This window comes from Cebus imitator, unplaced genomic scaffold (assembly GCF_001604975.1).
Source record: "Cebus imitator isolate Cc_AM_T3 unplaced genomic scaffold, Cebus_imitator-1.0 Scaffold373, whole genome shotgun sequence".
In the NCBI taxonomy this organism is placed as follows: Eukaryota; Metazoa; Chordata; class Mammalia; order Primates; family Cebidae; genus Cebus; species Cebus imitator.
In genome coordinates, this window is record NW_016107688.1 from 795,202 (window position 1) to 819,062 (window position 23,861).

The 23,861-nt window shown below is 34.6% G+C and overlaps 1 protein-coding gene across 2 annotated transcripts in view; it reads left to right on the forward strand.

Annotated features, from left to right (window-relative positions):
- NKAIN3 (sodium/potassium transporting ATPase interacting 3) overlaps window positions 1-23,861 on the forward strand; it is a 652,954-nt gene that overhangs the window by 310,532 nt on the left and 318,561 nt on the right. For both annotated transcript variants that reach the window (XM_017507350.2, XM_017507352.2), the window contains exon 3: window positions 4,006-4,086. In XM_017507350.2, the coding sequence (XP_017362839.1) occupies window positions 4,006-4,086 (81 nt within the window). The remainder of the gene's footprint in view (window positions 1-4,005; window positions 4,087-23,861) is intronic.

Consider the following 23,861-nt stretch of genomic DNA (forward strand, 5'->3'; position numbering starts at 1 on the left):
AAAGAGAACCAAAGACAGAAACCACATGATTACCTCAATAGATGCAGAGAAGCTCTTTGACAAAATTTAACAGCCTTTAAAAATTTTAAAGGGTCAAGTAAGCTTGAAAATTCCATAAATTAGTTATTTGGACTTTTGTGCAAATGCTTATATACAAAGGACAACTCATTTTAATCTGAACTATTGTATAGCAATATTGTCCTACTATGTCAGCATAAATCCCATTCTGGAGTCACTGCTCAACGTGAAGTTGAGTGTTAGGTTTTGATTCAATTGGTAAACATCACACTTAAATTCCTCTTCACCAATTATTGGCTGTGAAGCCTCAGGACATTTATTTGCTTTGTTTTTGCCATAGTTACCTCATCTGTAAAAACCTGACCCATAGATCATTTTAAAGAATTATATAGTGTATGCGACTTGCTTATGATAGCCAAATACAGAGTAAATGCTTGACAAATGTTTGAGCTGCACATGTGTCTTTTTTTCCCGTTTACTCTGCTAGAAAATGTTACAACGATGACTAAGCAAGAAACTTACTCTACTTTTTTATTATAAGTCTAGCATATTGCATATAATATTATAGCAAATTGATTTGTAGATGAAAGAATGAATGAATGGCCTTTCTCATAATTAGAAAATATGCAAGCTCAGAAATTTAAAATAATTCATATTATAAACTAATTGCTCGATGTAGAAGAAATAGTCTGGAAGATGTCCATTTCCATTAAAAAATGCTGAAATATCCTTGTAAAACTAGAATATATTTAAGAAGTCAGAATGCATAAACATTCTTTTTCATTATTATAGGCTTTGTCTATGTGGATTTGGATTTTAAATGTATATACTAAACATAAGCAAAGTAGAAGAGAGAGGGAGAGATTATGCAGAGAGTGATTTTTTCCCTTATATTAAAAAGCTTTCTTTACTACAAGTATATTTAATCTACCTAAATATACGATGTAAGCCTGCTTTATAATAACCATAGGGTATTTCTTAAAAATGGAGAGTCTTACTTTTTAAATTATTGCTTCAGTTGAATTATAAATAAAATAATACAGTTCAGAAAGATGATCGGGAGGATAGGCAGTCTCTTTGGTCATTGGTTATCCCAATACTTCCTGCCTAGCTAGATTTCTATGACATATTTATATCTCTAGATATCTCTTTTCTCTTACACCCATGATCAGATTTGTGTCTCAAGTGCACAATAAGATGTAGTTTATATCTTATAACAGTTTAAAAATAAAAAATATATATTTTCTTTGTTCTCAGCAAAGAAACACAAATTTATTAGAAAAAACTTGTAAATGTATTAGAAGATATTATGCAATGTTGCTAAAACAAACAACACATGAATTCCATATTGTGGAAGTCACACTAATTGTAAAATATAAAATATGCTGTCATTCTAAAATTAATTGCCAATTATAGAACAGATATGAATAAAAATTTGAGGCAAACTGGTAATTTGGTGAATTGATGATTTGACAAATTTCTTAATTGAGTGATGGATTATTTTGTCCTGAATCTTTAATTCTTTTACTAAAATCTTTTAGAATAAAGCCTACCTTGGAATGCTTAAGCATCCCAGCTCTGGAATCAAACTATCCGGTGTCAAATCCTAACTCCAACATTAAATAGGTGATTAAATGATTATCCCTCTACCTCAGTTTAAGGGTGATGATTGAACGACATGATCTATGTAAAGCACTTAGCATAGTACCGGGAACACAGAAAGAACCGGATAATAACCCTATTACTGTCAAAAACATAGGAACTGACAGTCGAGGTTTACTTAGCCTGGTAATTTTGCCTTTGCAAGTTCAGAAGTACCATCAATAGTACAACTTTTGAGAGATCCTGAATACACTTCAGTCACCAAGTTTGTGCTATGATCTTTAAATAGATGTGTTTTATTATGCATTTGTTATCACTATGAATTGATTCTCTAAAAAAATACCTGTAGGTTTAGGAATTAGTCCTAATAATTAAGTTCTATCATATACCTTTGTAATTAATTTAGTTTGTTACCTTACTTTAATATTGCTTTATTTTATGTTCTTTCCCTAACCTTTTCCAGTGACTTTTGTCTCATGATTTAGAGGTTAGCAATGCTCTCGGATTTCAATATACTTATAATTAGATTTATTTAGAATGGAAGATAGCAGATACCAGATGCCATCTTGTTAGGAAGAGCTTTAAAACTTATTGAAAGTTCAAATTTACCAAGTCCACTCATACTAGGAGACTTTATGAACAGCATATATTGCAACATCAGCAATATCTGCATATACCAAATATCTCACTATATATTTTTACTTATGTTAACTTTTTAACATTTTCCAACTAAATTTCCAGTGATTTCGAGGTTTAACTCATAATTATAATTGTATTATTCTTAAAAATAAAAGCAGGTCTGGCGCAGTGGCTCACACGCATAATCCCAGCACTTTGGAAGGCCGAGGCAGGTGGATCACCTGAGGTCGGGAGTTTGAGACCAGACTTACCAACATGGATAAACTCTGTCTCTTCTAAAAATACAAAATTAGCTGGGCGTGGTGGTGTATGCTTATAATCCCAGCTACTGAGGAGGCTGAGGCAGGAGAATGGCTTGAACATGGGAGGTGGAGGTCGCCGTGAGCCAAGATCACACCATTGCCCTCCAGCCTGGGCAACAAGAGCAAAACTCCATCTCTAAATAAATAAATAGCAAGCAAATCTTCTGTCAGAAAAACAGTTATATTATGGAACATTAAATGTAACCAATTATAGGACTACCCTACTACATGAGATTATTTTGAAAGCCCTTAAATATTCATAAATGACAGAATATATAATATAAATTAAATTTCATAAGTAGTTAAAAGCTTCTGATAAAGTTTGTACTAGTAATATGGCTATATTATACAGTGTCTAAAATTTATAATTTGATTATTTGACAGCATAGAATAAGCTAAGGAAATGATTTCAATATTTCAATTTAAAAATAGTGTACAATGATTGTAATCATTGATAGCAATAATTCAATTAATATCTACCTAAGACATTAAGAATTCATGCGTTTTTGTGATAAAATAAAATGAATAGGGAAAATAATGTATTTTATATGTTATTTGTGTTCTACAGTAAGTACCATCCTCAGTCATCCTAGCTGTTCTGTATGTCAGTTTTCTGGGCCTCAATTTCTTGTCTGCATAAGAAAGTGACTGGATGAGGGGAGCCCTAGTCCAATCATTGATTCTCTATCAATGAGTCTCTCAATCTAGGACTACCTTAATTGAGACTGACTAATGCTCTGGGAGAAGGTGTTTCCTAATACATAATACCTTGATAAAATCAATTAATCAGGAAGACACGTAGGTTTAAAATTTGTTGAATGGATATGATTGGAAGATATGGAAATCTGTTGTTTCCTAATTCTTAATCCTATTTATTAATTTCTCTGCTTTAAAACTATTTTATAAGATTATATTTTTATTATTATATGGTCATACTAGAGGCATACCTTCTACTCTTAATAAAATAGTCCAACCGATGAAAGTTTGTTAATTTTGTACTCCATGCATTTATTTTCAAACATGGTCTTCTTTCAGTGCTAGGTTTCAATAAACATTTCTTAAAATGTGATGGTTTTATATTATAACTTAAAGATGATAGAGAGCTTACAGGATGATTTGCCTAATTGTGTTCCTCAGAAAAGATAATACTCAGAAAACAGAAATCAAATGAACACTTGAGTTTAACTTGTACCTGCAAGCCAGCAAAGCACTTTAAAAGTAAATCTAGCTTTATTGGTATCTACTGAAAACAGTAGGAACTATCGGATTTTTAATTTCTGGAGAGCTTAGGGGACCACATAGAGAGCATTCTTTTTTGAGTGCTTTCTGTCTGTTTCTTCCGAGAAGATAGACCTATTGACATTTTTATTATTGATTTATTTGATATACATGCCTTTCATCTCCACATTTTTCTTCTCTTTCTCCCTCCCACCTTTCTATCTAGTATACAGTGTGGACTGCCCTCTGGGTCACCTGGAATGTGTTCATTATCTGCTTTTATTTGGAAGTCGGTGGACTTTCTAAGGTGAGTTTATCATGCTTTTAAAATACGCTTTAAAATGAGTACACATCTAAGTATTGTGATTACATCCACATATATGTATATTTTACATGTGTGTGGGTATAGAATAATGAAATACTATTCAAAAAAGACTTTAGGCACCCTTTAGGAAAGAATCATCTTGGGATTATGTTAATATAATGGAACTTCAAAACAACTGCCTTCTGGTTTAGTTTGTTATACTGAAGTGGGACTCAACTTCCAGTGTATCCTCTTGTCCATTTTAAAAAGACATAATGTCATGGTGACTGCAGGCCTAAATGTTAAGTAGAAAATGGTTTTGAACATGCTTGTGTTTAAAGTAGAAAAAGGGAATAATGAAGATGTTAACATAACAAACACGAATGGCAAGTTTCTATCTTTGCTGGAATATTAATTCTGGAAAAAAAATGCCAAAGAATGAAATCCTTATATAGGTAAGTAGAGCCCACATTTACTAAGAAGAAAATGCATCAGTGTGGTGATTCCTATTTTGAAATTTTAACCACACAGAAGACAGTTGTCTTAATGGAGTAACGACGCACACGTTATTTCTGCCTGTCTAGAACTGTCAGCAAAGCACATGATTTTATTATGCCTCCTACAGAACTGTCTCACCACCCAAGTGTAAGAACAACTTGTTTCTAGTTGTGTTTCTTAAACAGGTTTTGTGTGAACTAGCATAATTTTCACTCTAGAGAGGAAACCTAACAGTATAATTCCAAAAAGTATAAGAAAGCTGTCATCCTTTAAAACTTCCCATTATCAAATATATTTATGCTAACTTATTCTACTGTTTTATATCAGTCTCAAATTTTCTAAGTAATTTACTTGTGGTTTAGATTTTAGAAAATGTGTCTTGAGCAGCAAGGATACTTTCAGAATCAGGTTCCATTGAAGTTCATGTGGTAACAAAACATGTTTGATTCAACCAAGCAGCAAAAATCCCTGAAGGATTTTTTCCAGAGCCTCCAGAGGTGATTACTCTTTTTTTCTCCACTATAATAACTGTAATTAGAACTTGTCACCATTTGCTCACATTGGCAAATGTATTCAGGAACCAGAAGTAATATTTCCAAAACTGAGTTCCATACATTTGGACTAACATGTAACTTAAATAATTGTGCTATCGACTGTAGTTCACCACTAATTTCTAAGACAGAAAAAAATACTTAAATTAATGCCCAGTTACATTATATAAATGCAGATTATAAAGTAAATAATTTTCAGATGCAAGTCTTATAAATAAAATAATTACAAATAATATGCTAAGCACATTTTCAACCCATTGCATTTTGTATCTTGTGATTTGAATGGTCATTTTAATTAAATTTTTTATTTCACTGGGTAGAAATTATTATCTTTTCTTCTATATAAACTAATTTGGGATAAATTAGACCAAATAAATTTGTCCTATGTAATTGGCATCATAGTGTTTGGAAAGAAGGCTGAATTTTGAATCATAAGTCTTTAGCTCAAATCTTGTCTTTAGCACTTATTAACTGTGAACTCTGCAGCAAATCATTTGGCTCCATGGAGTCTTGGTGAAAACTGGTAAGACCAGCTTTTCCCATAATAATAGTAGTTAATGTTTATTATACACATGATATGTGGTAACTCAGGTGACCTTTAAAACAAATCTGTGAAGTGATAAAACAAATAAGTAAATATCAGCAGTCATATTTTTCATATAACTCTGATTTCCCACTGCTGCTCAAGATAATTTTTGTGAATTGCTTGTTGTAACTGCTTTTTGAATGTCCATGTGCATGTCTAAAAGTTGTATCTCATTTCTTTGGGTGCAAGGTTGAAAACATGGACGTAGTCATCCTGGTTATTTATTTTATTACCTATTTAAATGCCATTAAGCAGTCAATCAAGTAGTCTATGTCATTAAAAAGATAGATGACCCCAAAAGGAACATCCTAAAGATTTTCTGTTTGTCTCCTATTTACTGCCTCAAAGACCGGTAACATCTCCCTGGTTAGCCACAGTTTAGCCTCAATTCCAATCTGTAGGAAATCTATTTTGGAAAATAAAGTGGAGTTAAGGACCCTTGACAAACACAAATACCTAGCCACTTTTCCAGACTGGTTCGATTGTGTAAGAAACTCCTTGTCTGTATGAGTTGGCTTATATACTAACTTTCTAGATTCTCTCTCCTGCTAGTTCATGAATGTATTTCTTGGAATTATTCATTCAGATAGATTAATAGAAACCTCCCTATACTTTCAACTTGGTCCAAAATATACATTCTGGTATAGCGAATCTTTCTTTAAAAATAGGATCCAGAGTAACTTCCACGACATCTCTGTGGATTTGGATGTTATTCCAATGACAGATACGGCCTATAAATAGTACATTTGTATGCTATGTTGTTCTTTTGCTAACAGTTTGCATTCCTTGAGTGACAGTCATCCTGTCTCACGTGAAAGGTAGTGAGCAATCTTATGGGCTGGAGTGCCTGGAAACGGAGATTCTTACAATACTTGGTAGGCTAACATTGCTGTGTATTCTTGTGTTTTAAAAAGATCATTTTAATTCCTAGTAAGATAAATACTGATAGCTGTAATCCACATAAGCAAAAGCTGTTTAGGATCCTCATTAACATTTAAGAGTATAGACAGGTGCTGAGGCCAAGAAGCTTGAGAACCACTCCCATAGAATAACCAGTATGACTAACTAGCTAAATAAAAATAATATAAACAGTAAGAAACCGAAGAAGATGGTACAAATAAGAAACAAATAACAATATGGTAGATTAAAATACAATGATGTCAATAATTATATGAAATATAAACAGACTAAACACTCCAGTTAAAGACAGAGATTAGAACAATGGATTTTTTAAGAAGACAATACTTTATGTTATTTATATGAAATACATATTAAATATAAACACATATATGTACGGAAATTAAAAAGATGGAAAATATATGCCATGCAAACAGTAATCAGAAGAAAACCTCTGTGGTCATACTGATGTCAGAAAAAAAGTAGACTTCAAATAAAGAGTATGAATAGAGATAAACAGATGTTTATAATGATAACAGGGTCAATGTATTAAATAGACACAACAATTCAAAACTACATCAAATAACTGAATTTTAGAATATATGAGGCAAAAATTGGAAATATTAAAGGGGGAAATTGGCAAATCCATTAACATGGGGGAGAGTTTAATACTCCATTCTTGCTTATTGAGAGAAAAAGTAGGCACAATTCAATACAAATAAAATATTTTAACACTATCAAACAATTTGTCTGTCATATAGAGGATATAACACTTAAAATTACAAGATAAATTTTCTATTAGTGTGCTGAACAATGACTAAGATGGTATTCTGGGCCATAAGCAAGTCTCAATAAATGCTGAATGACTGAAATAATAAAGATAATATTTTCCCACCACAAATATAAGAAAAATTTATAAATGTTAATAAATCACAAATGAGAAATTTAGAAGAAAATTGAAAAATAGTTCAAAGTTAACTCTTATTTGTGGATGAATTTCTAGCAGTATTTAGAGGAAGAAATGTAGCTTTAAATTGATATTAGAAAAAAAGTTAAACATCAATGATATACACTTCCATCCTAAGAAGAGCAATTTGACTAACATCCTATTGTTGGTTCTTTGTAAAGATTAATAAACCAATAAGCACATAGTAAGGTTGATCCAAAAAAGAAGAAACATTACAAATGATCAATTCATTAAAGAAAGAAGTGACATAACTACAGATTCAACAGAAACTTAAAAATTAATAGAAAAAAATTAAAAATCAATATTGACAGCCATGAATTTATAATTAAAAATCTTTCTACAAAAAAAGAAAATCAAAACAGAAACAATTGGTATGCAATTGGTTAAGAAAACAGAGTTTTCTGTTTAAAAATTGTGGAATTACCAGATGGATTAAAGACTTAAACATAGGACCTAACACCATAAAAACCTTAGAAGAAAATCTAGGCAAAACTATTCAGGACATAGGCATAGGCAAGAACTTCATGACTAAAACACCAAAAGCATTGGCAACAAAAGCCAAAATAGACAAATGGGACCTAATCAAACTCCACAGCTTCTGCACAGCAAAAGAAACAGTCATTAGAGTGAATCATCAACCAACAGAATGGGAAAAAATTTTTGCAGTCTACCCATCTGACAAAGGGCTGATATCCAGAATCTACAAACAACTAAAACAGATTTACAAGAAAAAAACAAACAAGCCCATTCAAAAGTGGGCGAAGGATATGAACAGACACTTTACAAAAGAAGACATAAATGAGACCAACAAACATATGAAAAAATGCTCATCATCACTGGTCATTAGAGAAATGCAAATCAAAACTACATTGAGATACCATCTCATGCCAGTTAGAATGGCAATTATTAAAAAATCTGGAGACAACAGATGCTGGAGAGGATGTGGAGAAATAGGAACACTTTTACACTGTTGGTGGGAGTGTAAATTAGTTCAACCATTGTGGAAGACAGTGTGGTGATTCCTTAAGGACCTAGAAATAGAAATTCCATTTGACTCAGCAATCCCATTACTGGGTATATATCCAAAGGATTATAAATCGTTCTACTATAAGGGGACATGCACACGAATGTTCATTGCAGCACAGTTTACAATAGCAAAGACCTGGAACCAACCCAAATGCCCATCAATGATAGACTGGACAGGGAAAATGTGGCACATATACACCATGCAATATTATGCAGCCATCAAAAACGATGAGTTTTAAGCTTAATGAATAACATTTTCATGTTGTTACTGAAGTCTTGGCTAATATTTTTAATGTTTGTGTAGTATTACATCAAACATCAATAATTTTCTTCTGCTGTTTTTTTAGCAGAGATGTTAAAGGCCCCTCATACACTTTGCTAAATTTCCTCCCGAAAAAGTATACCATTATTTGCAAAATTTGAGTATCTAGGGTGTTATTAGCACAAGTTTACCTGTTTCATCATTTTGGGGTTTTTGGGGCTATTTTCATGGTGAAAAAAAAATCTTATTTCTTTGTTTAAAGTAGAATTTTTTTAAATTTCTTCAGAGTTAAATATCTCCTAATGTGCTCAATAATCAGCTTTTATTTTCACTTTTTGTTAATAGGTTTTGTCTTTTTTTATTTTGTGCTTTAGTAATGATGTTTTTAGCCTTTAGTCTCTTTGGAGCATAATTTTGCTTTATTGTTCAAGGTGAAAATCTTAATAGATATTTTACCGACATCTGACCAATGGCAAAAACAATATATACTTAGTAGGCTTTTCACTGATTTGTTTTGATTTTTTATGATATAATAAATTTCTATAAGATCTATTTCTAGAATATCGTCCATCAGTTTTGGCACATATTACTTTAATTATATTAGTTTGTATATACCTTATAATAGGAATGATCTCTCTGCAATCCAGTCTTCCCAACTCTATGATTAAACCTCATACATTGTTTTTTTCAGATGATTTTAGAATAAATCTCTTGAAATATATATAATGTATATTACATACCTCATTTTAGTTTTCTTTTTATTCATTATATTTAACTTTTAATTAATTTAGGAAAGACTGAGAAAAATTTATGTTAGAGAATTCAGGAGGAAAGTCTTGAGTAACAGAATCAATCATAGATGACGTAAACTAAAAGTTCAAAAATCAGACTTCTTATAAACTAGTCATCACAGATTGTGTTAAGATTTTTGGGTGTCACTTGACAGAAATTATTGTCGCAGTTTCCTTATTCCTTAGTTTAGCGAGGTTCGAGTTCTTGATCCATGACCAAGCAGTGTAAGGCACGCGGGCACTGGAGGCAGAGTGGGGTTTATTAAGCAACAGAAAAGCTCTCCACAGCAAGAGGGGCTCCGAGAGTGGATTGCCAGAAATGGGGCTGAGTTTGGGGTCTTTTACGTGCCAGAAACAAGGAAGACTTATGTGTGTTCTGCCTTAACGGGAAGGGTAAAGATTCCCCCTGTGGATGTTGCATCTGTGCATGCTTAGGGCTGGCCAGAGTGATTCCATCTTAGTTATTACTCATGAGTGCCTAAGCGAAACCTGCAGAGAGCGAGTGGGGGCAAAACCACAATGTTAATAATATTGCAATTTACTCTGGGTCAAGTTAAGGACATTTAGTTGATTTATTTTGCCTTCACCTAAATTGGGACAGTCCCTTCTGAGCAGACATCTTGGTATAAGAGGAAGCTCTTAACCACATTTCCCCCTGCAGCCTACACCACAGGGGCAGTGCAGATGCATTCCTGCAGGCTCATCTCTCTCCTGAGACCCTCCCTCTTTAGCTACCTAGCCAACCTCTAACTGCCTCCTCTCTCCATATTTCTAGCTAATTCTTTTAGAAGGGATACTGTGTAGGAGGGACAACAGAAGCAGGAGGCAGAAGGATTGGGTTTGAGACAGCCAGGAGCTTAGGTAGACACTGGAGGTGCAGAGGACTGACAGTCTTGTCAGAAAGGCACAGCTGAGATGTAAACAGGATCCAGCTGTTGTCCACCTGCTCACGATTTAAATTACTAGGGTGTGTTAGAAGGAGGGTATAATGATCCCAGCTGGATCAACATCTGTCTCTTTGCCAGGGGAAGACAAGGTTCAAGATTAGGGATCTCACTGATTCCATCAACTGGGAGAAAGCTAATTTTAATACAAAAGGAAATAGGGTAGTCTCAAGAAAAGAGAGATAACCATGGCCACCACAGACCATGCCTTAACCCTTCTTATCAGCTAGTAGTGTATATTCTCATGTGCATAAACAATCACGCCCCTTGCCTATTATGGGATTCTTGATCACAGCGTCTAGCTATTCCCTTTGCTTTTGTCTCATCTGCCAGCCTGCCCTGCAACAGGCATTTATGACTGTGGGCTTGAGTGTTCTGGTTCTCCCCCTGCCTTCCAGCTCTTGAAGGTAATGGATGCATTGTTTTAAAGGAAAGTGTATATGTATGGTGGGTGTGGAATGGTTGTGGGTAGGTAACTAAAAGTATCTGTCTATACTTGTATAATCTTCTGAAGCCTCAATTTCCTATTCTACAAAATGAGGAAAGCCACAGCAGTAATTGTTGAAAGGATTAAATAACACCTATATCGGGCTTAGAAATGATCTTGGCATATTGTGAGGTTTCAGTAAATGGTAGCTCTTATTATTGCTATCAACATCATCATCTTTATTATTATCGGAGAAATTAACAGACATCACGATTCTCATCCTGAAAACCTTTGGGACATATTTATTACTATGCAAGAACTGTAAAAGGGAAAAATTGTAGGACTTAGTGACTTGTTTAAAAATATGAAAGAGTCCCTTGTGATAGAACCTCGGAGCTGCATATTAACTTCACAGCTGTAACAGTATTAATTAAATCATTTCCTTCAACATGTAAATAGCTTTTTGATATACATCTGCAGCCAGATTCTCCTGGTGTCCCTACTGCTTCCCGGAGGAGTATTTTAAGCATCTTTGGAAGTCTCCAAGGCTGCTTTTCATGCCATATTTTAAGATCACCAAGGGCACAATTAATAAGTTATTACTGCTTGTTTGGAAGTTACAAGACTTGAAATAATTTTTTCCTCCCTAGGAATACATTTGGAATTAAATATGAAAACCCATCTTATTTGCTATACTTTAAGATACTGAAAAATAAGTTATGTTGAAAACCCAAGTTGTAATACTTTTATTCCAAATAAAATAGTCCAGCCTGTCTTAATGGTATCTGTTTATTATTTTACATTTAAAATTATTTGAAAATTTCTAGCTATATTTTATGTAGAAAATTTAGGTTAATATTTCTCCTAATTGGCTTTTCTTAAAAGATGTGGTACTTACATGTTAGTAATCTTAGAGAATTTTCAATATGTTACATTTTCATAGAATCCTGAATCTGTACAGCTGTGTATGAGCATAACTTTGACATAAAAATGAATGCAAAGACATTCTACAAAGATTCATTTTATCTCGTTCATGAGCTTTGATCAGGGGCCTTCCGAAAACTTATAGGCAGGGGACAGGGGAGGGAAATGGACTAACTCTTCCTGATTTCCTATATGGCACAGGGGTTTTCCATCATTTTTTTTTTCCATTTTATGCTAACCTCAGAGGTAGACATTAGTATCTTTATTTTATAAATGAAGAACCTCAGCTAGGAGAGGCTAACTTGCTCAAGGCACACAGCAGTAAACTGAGATGCCATGTCTTAAAGCTTCCTTCCCAAGCCTGCTTCATTTCCCATTATAGCAAGTTGCTTCCTACACAGAAGGAAAACTCACCTTCATTTGATTCTCTATGTCATGTTTTAGCAGCTATGCTTTTGCTAACTTGCAGGCAATTTGATTCTTGGAGAAATTTAAGCCATTTTCCCAGAAGGCAATAATAGCACCTTATTGTCGTCTTTTGACTTAAACTGACACCATCATTCATGAGGGTCTTCTTTTTAAATCTTCAGTTGAATAGTTCACCTGAGTAGCCAAGCAGCATCAGTGAAATAGTTCTTCCTTTTCAAGGCTCATTCTTATTACCTTACCTGAACTGTTCCTTTGCACTTATTGGGAAAATTCTTTTTCTTGATCAAGATTCATTTTCCTTCAAGGTTGGATTCTTCTATCAACTTTAGCTTTTGGACAGGTTATTTCCAGTAGGAAAATTTTCAACAGTCAATTCAGAGTTCAGTATATGAACAATTGCAGAGGAAACAGAACTCTCAGGTTCCCTCAGCTATTTACAATCTATCCACTGTCTTTGCATCTCATAGAGTTCTTTTTCCGGTGGTAGTTTGAAATTAAATCAAGGATATATGGTGTCTTTCTTTTTTTGTTTAAACAAATACAACCTANATTATGTTATGAAGAAAACTATAGCCTGTAAAATACTGACATTTTTGAAATCTGTAGGCAGGTACAAAATCAATCTTTATAAATATTCAAATATTTTGCATCTCATAGAGTTCTTTTTCTGGTGGTAGTTTGAAATTAAATCAAGGATATATGTTGTCTTTCCTTTTTTATTTAAACAAATACAACCTACTGAATCTAGTAATGAATTTTAAAGTCACAATTATCTTTTTCTTTTTTTGGTATCATCCTACCTGGACATTTTTCAAAAGGAATCTTAAAATGTGATGTTTAAAGAGCAATGATGTTAGGGTACAGAATATCTATATTAAAATTTTTGGTGCCACAAAAGAAGTAGCACTCAAACATAAATTTCCACAGCGAGGCAATTTACTTCTATAGAATGGTGCAGCTCACAGATGGAACAATGGCTAGCACAGGTGAGTGCACACCTGGACAAGGGAGGGGAGTGGGTACTTATTCCTGATCGAGGTCACCTTTACTGCTGTGTCATTCCCCTTTTGGCTAGGGTTAACTGCACAGTTTAATCTAATTCTGACTGGCTATTTTAAAGGGAGCAGGGGGTATAAGCCGAAGTGGCGGAGTGGGTGGGAAGAACTGTTACAAGCAGGTCAGAGCAGGTAATCAAGGGTCAAAGCAGGTGACTGGAATGAGTCAGGATGAAGCAGAAGACCAGGGGAACAGATGTCAACTACTTATTGTAACTGGTGGAAAAGGTTGTTCACTGAAACTACAAGGAAGTTAAACTTTAAAATGGAGAATTTAAGAGAGCTGAACACGCTGACATACTGATTCTTTGAAGCTAAACTTGGGGTTCACTATATCTAACATGCTTACATTGTCTTTTATAAACATTCAAATATTTTTGCATCTCATAGAGTTCTTTTTCCGGTGGTAGTTTGAAATTAAATCAAGGATATATGGTGTCTTTCTTTTTTTGTTTAAACAAATACAACCTACTGAATCTAGTAATGAGTTTCTAAGTAATATTTATCTTTTCCTTTTGTTATCTTCCTACCTGGACATTTTTCAAAAGGAATCTTAAAATGTGATGTTTAAAGAGGAATGAAGGTAAGGTACAGAATATCTATATTCAGAAATAATGTTATCTGGCAAATTATACAGAAATAGCATCCTAGAATCACAGCCAAACTATGCCTACTTCTAGAACTACAAGAATGATATCCTGTGCACTACACTATATCTTGAAGTAAATGGGATATCTATCTGTATCAATGGACACTTCGGGAAAGATACATACTCATTTCACTAGAATATCAAAATATTTCCAGTTCTGAATGAATATATTAGTAGGCATGTATCCTGCTGACCTAAAGGAATACTTTCATCTGTAACATTGATGGTGGTGGTAGTGGCTAAGAGTATCTGCCCAGTTATTAAGGATCTATAAAAGATGGATCAGCACAATCTGCTGGTATGCAGTCTGCCAGGTACTAAATCTAAATGAGAACCAAAGGCCTGCAAATGTTTATTTTTATGTTTGGTTCCTGCAAAATCTTTTTCCAAAACTAAGCAATTATATTCTTTTAAAAAAAATAGCAAGACAATGTAAATATAGGAATGAGTTTCCTATTCTAAAAATTTAAGCTACTTCTTTTCCTTTTGCATGAGTCTAAGTAAACATGACTTCCAAAAATACAGTCCTGTGTCTTTTGTATAGTGAAATAATTTGATTCCTCCTGTAGCTTTTCTATAATAAAGAAAATTACAAGCAAGGTTAAACTGTCTTATATTTTTCATAAATTTCATCAAATACAAATACTTTGAAAATCTTTCTCCTAAAAAGCAAATTTGAAGCTACATTATAGGCCAATGACATATATAAACCACAATCTAAACTACTAAGTAATTACTGCAACCTGGGTAGTACTCGGAGTTTTTAATCAGAAATTTGTATTGTAATATTATGCCTTTCTGTGGGGGTTCAAATCATTTTTACCAAGGAGCATGTGAATATATTATTTTATCAACAGTAGCTGTATTTCTTATTATATGATTAGAATCACTTATTGAACAAAGCCTATGCAAATATAATTGAAACACTACCCAGAAATATGTTGTCTTTGCTCTTTGTATTTTATCTTTTCTTCTTCTAATGAAAATACGCCTGAGATCAATATGTAAAGGTAAACATTTTACCTGTGTATCTAGTTTATTGTCTCAACTCATGGAATAATAATCATGAAATGGTTCTATTTCTTTGAATAAACTGCTTCCCCAGTCTTTTGTCCCAAATCCTCTTCCCATTTCATAATATATTGTATACAGATTCTATGAAAACATTGATCATAAAAAGTCCATTTCATGTCTGATTCAGATCTATTCTTTTCCCCTTACCGAAGTTGACATTGTTTTAGGCCTTGACATAACTCTCTCTCCCTGGTCCCAACTCTACTCTTAGCCAGCCTTAAGCTGATGTTGGAGGGTGTGAGGGATCCTGATGTCATATTGACATTGGTCTGTTCCAGTTACTGCTAGTGGCCTCTGCAATCTCCAAACATGGCACATTTTTCCACTAACTTCGATAAGTCAATATTTATTTTTAATGAGTCTATAATTATTCTAATATATGAAAATCTGTTAAGATACTGATTATATAACATTTGCCATTCTGAGTAGATTCCAACTGCTGAGCTAAATTTTCATGTAAGCGTTATTAGCAAGAGAATTTTGGTCCTGTGAAGAAATCACACTTTCATAGCTTATATTCAAATGCTTTTCTGTGTTTTTAAAGACAATTTAAAGCTACCACTGTAGAATTTTTAATGCAGTCAATTGAAAATAAGATCATTGTAGAAGAACAATGTGTAGAACCATTATTCTTGTATGCCCCATTAAGATTTTGGATTTTCTTGGGATGTTAATTTGTTCTGAATGCAAAATCTTAGTGTTGTGATATGTCAACTAAGAGTACGATCTTGATGATGAAGAATTTGCACAGTTTGGTGACATTTGCAACAGCTCACAAATTGTGAAAGAAACCCTGATAAACATGTTCTGTTGCATTTATTTTCTTTTTAAAACCAGGGTAGCAGTATGTACTACTGGTTAGCCTTATACAATAAAACCACCACATGGCAAGATTATGATTGATGAACAGTAAGCTGAAGTGCCCTGTAGGAGCAGAGGATCCTAAGATAACAATTACTCAGTACTACTTCCAAGCATGTTACAGAGGCAAAACGCAAGTCATTTAAATGTGTTGGATAAAGTTTTTCCACGCAGACAGTTGAAGGGGAAAATCACAGATAATATTAATCATTTCAAAAAGTTATTTTTTTACAGAGATAGTTTCTCTCTGAACCAACATGCTATAATGGCATGAGGAATTATAGGCTGAGGCTTCAGATTGAACTTAATTAGTGTCTTGCACACAGATGGCCCTAGAAGTATCTGTGCATCTGATTTGTGGTTCTTCTGGTTATGGCAGGCCCTGTAAGTCCAATATTGTACGAGCTACCTTAGCACAAGAGTCTGGATCACTGGCTCAGAAAGGATAGGTTTAAAAATGCAAGTAGGAAGAATTGTGAGAAAATTAAATCAAATATATGAAGAAATACGTGAAAAATAATTGGCCAGATTAGTGTCAAAGCTGAGAGAGGTGGAAAGAGAGACAGGTTTTGTTTTCGCTGCAGGATGACAGAATGACAGTTTCTACAGAAACTGTTGTAACAATATGCCCTTTGGTATGAACCTCCTAACAAGCCAGTGTCTGCCCCCTAGCAGGGCTGCCTGGAATGTCTCCTGCAGCACAGAACTGCCCCAGGAAGAGAGTCAGGAAACAGGAGAGATTCTAGTCTTCCATGCCCCATCGGAGGACTGACAGAGAAGAAAATAGTGAAAAAGTTACTAGAGTGAAGATTATCCAGAAATGAGGCAGAAGTGACTGGTCCCAGTAGAGGCCACTGAATGGAGGCAATGAGGTGACAGAATTAAAAAAGAGGAAGCATCCGAGTATCTAATAATAAGAATGAGCTAGAATTGCCTTTGCCCTTTGAAAGCCCTCAGGATTGATTCACGTTTGCCTGCTTTCTGATTCAGGAATAAGAGTAGTATAGGAAAATGCAGTACACAGCTGTGTGTGTAGTAATTGCTTGCATGTTAAAATCAGTACATTGAAGCATCCAGCTGTCTATGCTCCCTTAAAGGTTAGCTTTTCTCTGGGAACTTTGATCCTGCTACAGAAACCAGATGGAATATCTCACAATCAAATAACAAGTGAAGCTGAAAAAAAAAAGAAGCTTTTAACATGTAATTCTACTTTATTCTTGTAGAAGCCACTTTGACTCAAGGTCTCTGAGAACTTATTTATGGAACCCATATATTACTAATTCTTAATTTTCTAAAAGTATAGAAATTTAAAAGCATACATTTCTAGGATTAAAATTGGATGGGAAGGACAAAAGTTAAATGAAATTTAGCAAACTTCAAAGAAAAAGAAAGAATATCCATTTGTTAAATTAATTTACAAATAGGAAGTATAGCTTTCTGTAGAATTATATCATTTTTCTAATTTTCTAACTGTTCAAGTATATTCGCTAATCATTATTTCACTAAACAAATGATGGCAGAAGTTTCTGGTTATCATCCATAATCTATTTCCCCTTCTTCTGGCAAAAAGTCTAGTAAAATCCTGCTTTCATCGCAGGTGGCAGGGCTAAAAAGCTCTATTTCTTTGTCTCTATAGGACTAGGTATGGTCATCTAAGTTCTGACCATTGCAATACATGCAGAAGGATTGTGAGGAACTTCTGGAAAGGCTGATGAAGAGCTAATGAATTAGAAGCAGGCCTAAAGTTAGCAGCTTAAAGAATACAAATCTTTTATCTTGCATTTCTTCTGTAGGTTAGAAGCCTGATGTAGGTCTTAATGACATCTCAAAATCAAGGTGTCAGCAGGGGCTGCCTTCTTTTCTGGAGGTTCTCAGGTGACCTTGGGGATGTCAACCATGCATTAGAATAGTAAAGCTGAAAGCAAACTGAGCCTAATGACTCTACGGCACTTTGAGACTAGCCCTGAGCTGCCCATGACCAGATTTCTTTCACATTAGAAAATGTGTTCAAGCCATTGCTTGACGGTTTGAAATATGCAACTGAAACTAGTACCAAACTAATTATATATTATTCTGCAGTCTATTTTATCTAGTATTGGCTTGGTTCAAAGTACCAAGAACTAGTGCTACATCCAGTTATTGCCCCCATAAAATATTTGGTATACAGTCTGCCCTCTGAATCTACAGGTTCCACATCCATGCCTTCAACCAACTGCAGATCAAAACCATTTGGAAAAAAAAAAAAAGCAATAAAAAATAACAATACAGAAATAAAAAAACACAAAATTTAAAATACAGCGTAATATTTACATAGTATTTATACCATATGAGGTATTTTAGAGATTACAAAGTATATGGAGGGTAGGTATATGATATAAAATAATTATGGTATTTGCATAGGTCATGTGCATATAATTATTTTATATGAGAGTCTTGAGCACCCTCAGATTTTGGTGCCTGCAGGGTCCTGGAATCAATGCCCCGTGGATACTGAGGAACAACTCTAATAGAAACAAATTTTCTATTAAATGAGTATTCACAATAAAATGTAGGAGTATTATGATAATGGAAGGAGAAAAAACTTTGATATTTTAAACCAGGGATCACAGCTTTCCTAAGGAAGATAGAATTAAGAGCAAAGAGCATTGTTGCAAATAACACGCTGACTTTCACAAATATGGTATGACCTACATTCAATGAGAAAAATTCTTTGAGTTGCCACTCTTAAAAATTCCTTATGACGAATGTGCGTTGATCCACCCATTTCCATCTTACCCTCTTTTCTCAGATTTTCCTTTGGCAAACACATATTAAAGAGAGAATATCCAAAGATTACATGGATCAGGACTAAGGTCACTACACTTGACAGCTGATCTTGTAGGGACATGTTCTAAACAAGGGAGGTATCAAGTTACAAATTATAACAATCAGTGGCCTGGAAACAGTTTGGGTACAGTTAGGAAAACAATGCTAGTCTACTGGAGGTCCTTTTGAGGTTATCTGGAATTAATTTTCCTGAGCATAAATAGACAAATGTACTCCTTAACTCTAAGACCATTTCACTGCACAACTGCACTATGTAGCTTAGAGTCAGTACTGATTCAAAAAGTATTTCAAGGAAGGATAAATATCCTTCCTAGAAAATCCCCTTAAGAAAGTATGCTGCTGAAATAAAAATGGTGTAAAGAAGTCCTTTCAGAACAAGCACTATATCCCCATACTTATTTTAGCAACTGAAATTCAATTTGGTTGAGTTGTCTAGGGACTTGATTTGACCCTGTTTTCAGAACAATGTGCGATGGTTTGATGGCATCATTTTTAAATGGGCCATCTGATGTTTCAGCTTGTAGATATAATTCACCATTTATTTTTGTCCTGTAATTATAGAATTAATGAAGAAAACACTTCCTCTGTGTATTTGAAATATTAAGGCCATCAAGTCATTTTTAGTATTAGTTTGGGAAGATACTCTGTCCTGCTTCAAAGCAGCATAGAACATCAGAAGCAGTGATTGTGTAGTGATCTGTGCTCACCAATAACGGAGATACTGAGACAGTGGGTGTAGTTATTATTTCCTACATACAATTAATGTTGCATGTCAAGAGCATTATATTAATTTTGGTTCAGTATAAAAGGCAGGGAGGCTACTGGTCCCTGAAATCAATCACTGAAAGAAGAGGCTAGACATTGGGTGATTCCATGAATAATTGAAGACTAATTTGTTAACCATGTAGAACTGAAGTCAGCCATACAGGGAGACACATTATCAATTGCCAGAAATTTGCTATGTTTTCTGAAAACCACAGGCAGCAATTTACAGAAAAGATTAGGCCAGTTACTGTACACATGTGACACATTCTTGATTTAAGATGTCAATCTGGAAAGCTGTAAACTGACACCTGGAGTTTGGAATGAGGTTATAAAGTTTATGAAGAACTGGTTTTCCCTGAGAATGTCTATATTTCTGCTCTGGAAGATCCCTGAATGCACACCCCCTGCTGGTGCTAACTACGCGTATACAAATGGATAATGTCATGGAAGGGTGCTGCACCTTCTCTTGGGAACTTTCAGCACTTTCTTGGTGTGCATGACAGCATGGTGATGAGCTTTTATTTCTTAGAAAAAAAATGTTGTCTATATATTTCTTTTTACTGTGCAATTCTGAGGGTTATAATCACTTTCTTCCTGCACCAGGAATTTGTGTTGCAGTACTTCATAAGAAAATGATTAAAGGGAAATCCACTTTTTATTAGTGTAATTTCTTTCCACTTCTTTTTCCTATTGGCATTAAGTCAGTAACATTGTTTTCTTTTTTTTTTCATATTTGAATTAGTAAAAAGGTGAAATGAAGGTAGCCTTGGCCCCCAGAGAAATTTGAAACTATAAAGTATCCTGAAGAATGACTGCTATTGAAAGAATATTTATAAAATGCCACATCTCATATTTAAACATGATAAAGTATAACCTATGAGTGATCATTTTCTGTGTTACCAAAAATAGGCCTTTTATATATGTTGAAATTTATTCTCAATATTTACATTAATTTATTAACTTTCCAAGGATTCCTAGAAAGCAGAAATCTTGCAAATCCAATTTTAATTATTATTCCTAATCTGAAATCACATATGCCAATGTAACTATTTTTTTAAATTGAGTTTAGCTTTTAATATGAGAAACAAATCAAGACTTTCTATGTGTGTCATTGTTAGCAATAAAATAAATCTAAAAACTAAGAGATATGCTTTCTTTCTTCATCTTTCACTCTTTCTATATTTACCCATCTGGCTGAGTCTTTAAGCTCCTTTACAAAGTGATGGCAGTTCTTGTGTTTTGCTTTAATCATTTTTACCCATACTTTTCTTTTTCTCAAAAGGAGAAAAACATTGATAACTTGGTTTTGGTCTCACATGTCAAGTATTAAAGGTGATACATTAAGTTGCTAAAGATTGATCATAAAAGCCAAAATTTGAACTGTTTAATAATAGAGATTAGTATTAGACCATCATTCTAATTTTGCTCAAAAGTTTGTGGTGTTTCCTTAATTTTAAAAAATCAATAAAATAAAAGTTTATGTGAATGGACTAATTTTAAAACATTGTGTTGAAAACTGGCACAGCTCTGAAGTGGCTCAGCAGTCTTCCCTCACTTTGCCATCTATGGCAAACAATACCCTTACCACTCTTGGCAAACATGCATTATTTTACCTGTGAGTGTGGGAAGCATAGATTTGGAATGGCAGTAGAAATCACATTCGACTTTTCCAAAATACTCTTTTATGCAACCAGCAAGCTTCTGAAATTATAGCATGTAAATTTAAACTCTAACTTTCTTAACATATGAATAACAAATATTTTTTATAATTATTACAAAAAGTAAGTTTTAAATTATTTATATAGTCTTGGTTTTGGGAAGGTCTAATCAACGAAATCATATAGTTTTATTGCCCATGGTTTATAGCATTTTTAATGTAAATTAAGGTGTATATATATATATATATATATATACACACATATACATACACAAGCACTTTATTGCACTTTAGGTTCTGGGACACATGTGCAGAACATGCAGGATTGTTGCATAGGTACATACATAGCAATGTGGTTTGCTGCCTCCAGCCCTCAGTCACCTATATCTGGCATTTCTCCCCATGTTATCCCTCACCAACCTCCCTACCCTTTATTGTCCCTCCCCTAGACCCCCCATCAGACCCCAGTGTGTGATGCTCCACTCCCTGTGTCTATGTGTTCTCATTGTTCAACACCAGCCTATAAGTGAGAACATGTGGTGTTTGATTTTCTGTTCTCGTATCAGTTTGCTGAGAATGATGTTTTCCAGATTCATCCATGTCCCTACAAAGGACACAAACTCATCGTTTTTTATGGCTGCATAATAGTCCATGGTGTATATGTGACACATTTTCCTTGTCCAGTCTATCACTGATGGACATTTGGGTTGGTTCCAGGTCTTTGCTATTGTAAACAATGCCACAATGAACAATTAAGATATATTTTCATAAGGAGGAAAATGTTCAATGATTTAAAGATAGCTATGCTATAGACAACAAAATCATGGTTTTCTGTGTTTCAGTGTTTAACTAAATGTTAGATTAGAATACTATAATGGTGGCAGCCTAACAGAATGTTTTCAGCATAGTAAGCTTTGACTTGTTGCAAACATCAGGAAATTAATCTCTAAGTCTAAATTGTGATAACTTTACTCTCTAAGGCCTCTTGCTGCTCAGATCAGGCAATAATGATTTCGACTTGATCTATTTCTTTACCTTTAGAAATTCCCTACTTTATTTTTCACTAAATCATCCAACACCTCGTGTCCTTTGTTACACCAAATGTAGAGTTGGTTTATTATTAGTTTGCATTTATATTGTATTTTTCCTCAAGTAGCTCAAGGTGCTTTACAGAATGTGACAGCAGTCATCAAAACACTTTGTCAGGTATGTAAAGTGAGAAATAATGCTGTTATAAATGTGCTGAAGGCGTCGTGTACTTGCTGAAAAATGTTTATTTTCTATATATTTTATTATATATAATCTTTTTAGAGATTTTGCTTAAAATGAGTTCCAACTTTCATTAACATTTTTTTGTGGATTTAGAATCAGACACATTTGTTCAACAAGTTTATTGAGCATCTGCTGTTTGCCAAGTATTCTTGTAGGGGTTAAGAATATGACTGGGGGATAAAAAGAATTTGCTGAATTCTGGTGAAATAAGTAAATAAGTAAATATACACTATAATAACTTGTTGTATTAAGTGCTATCAAGAAAAAAAAACAACAAAATAAAGGGAAATAAAAGAATAGAGAGTAACTTCATAGGAATGGAAGCAGTTGAGAGGCCTTGGTGGCAGAAGGGACCAAGTCATGCACAGATATAGGGGAATGCCAAGTCTCCCAGATAGGAACATGTTTGGCATGCACAAGGAACTGAAGGGATGCTGAGTCATGTTGCTAGCATGCCGTGAGCCACTAGAGGAGAGCAGAAGAAAGGACAATGGCAAGATACTATAGGAACCTCATATATGTCATGAAAGGATTTGGATTTGGTCTCAGTATAATGGAAACCCATTGGCGGCACTGAGCATAGGGGACTGACAGGATCGGAAATCACTGTGTAGGGGATAAGAGTGAAAGCAAGATGATCCACAAAGAAATTATCATGGTGGTCCAGGCAAGAAACAAAGGTGACAGCCGGGTGCAGTGGCTCATGCCTGTAATCCCAGCACTTTGGGTGGCCAAGGCAGACAGATCACCTGAGGTCAGGAGTTTGAGACCAGCCTGACCAACATGGCAAAACCCCATCTCTACTAAAAATACAAAGTTAGCTGGGTGTGGTGACACATGTCTGTAATCCCAGCTACTCAGGAGTATCGCCTAAACCCAATGGGTGGAGGCTGCAGTGAGCCAAGATGGCGCCATTGCACTCCAGCCTGGGCAACAAGAGCAAAGCTCTGTCTAAAAACAAAAACAAAGTGGCTTGGACCGAGGGGTTGGCAGTGGCCGAGCTGAGAATAACCGGTTTGAATAATCCATTTCAAAGCAGAGCAAATAGCGATAGTAGATAGTAGAGGTGGTGCATGAGAAATCTTTAAATTCTCTCTCTGCTACATGTGCTGTTGTCTCAGACTCAAAATTTTCTCACCAGTAAAACTGCAAAAATAATTACATCAGGCCGGGCGCGGTGGCTCAAGCCTGTAATCCCAGCACTTTGGGAGGCCGAGGCGGGTGGATCACGAGGTCAAGAGATCGAGACCATCCTGGTCAACATGGTGAAACCCCGTCTCTACTAAAAATACAAAAAATTAGCTGGGCATGGTGGCG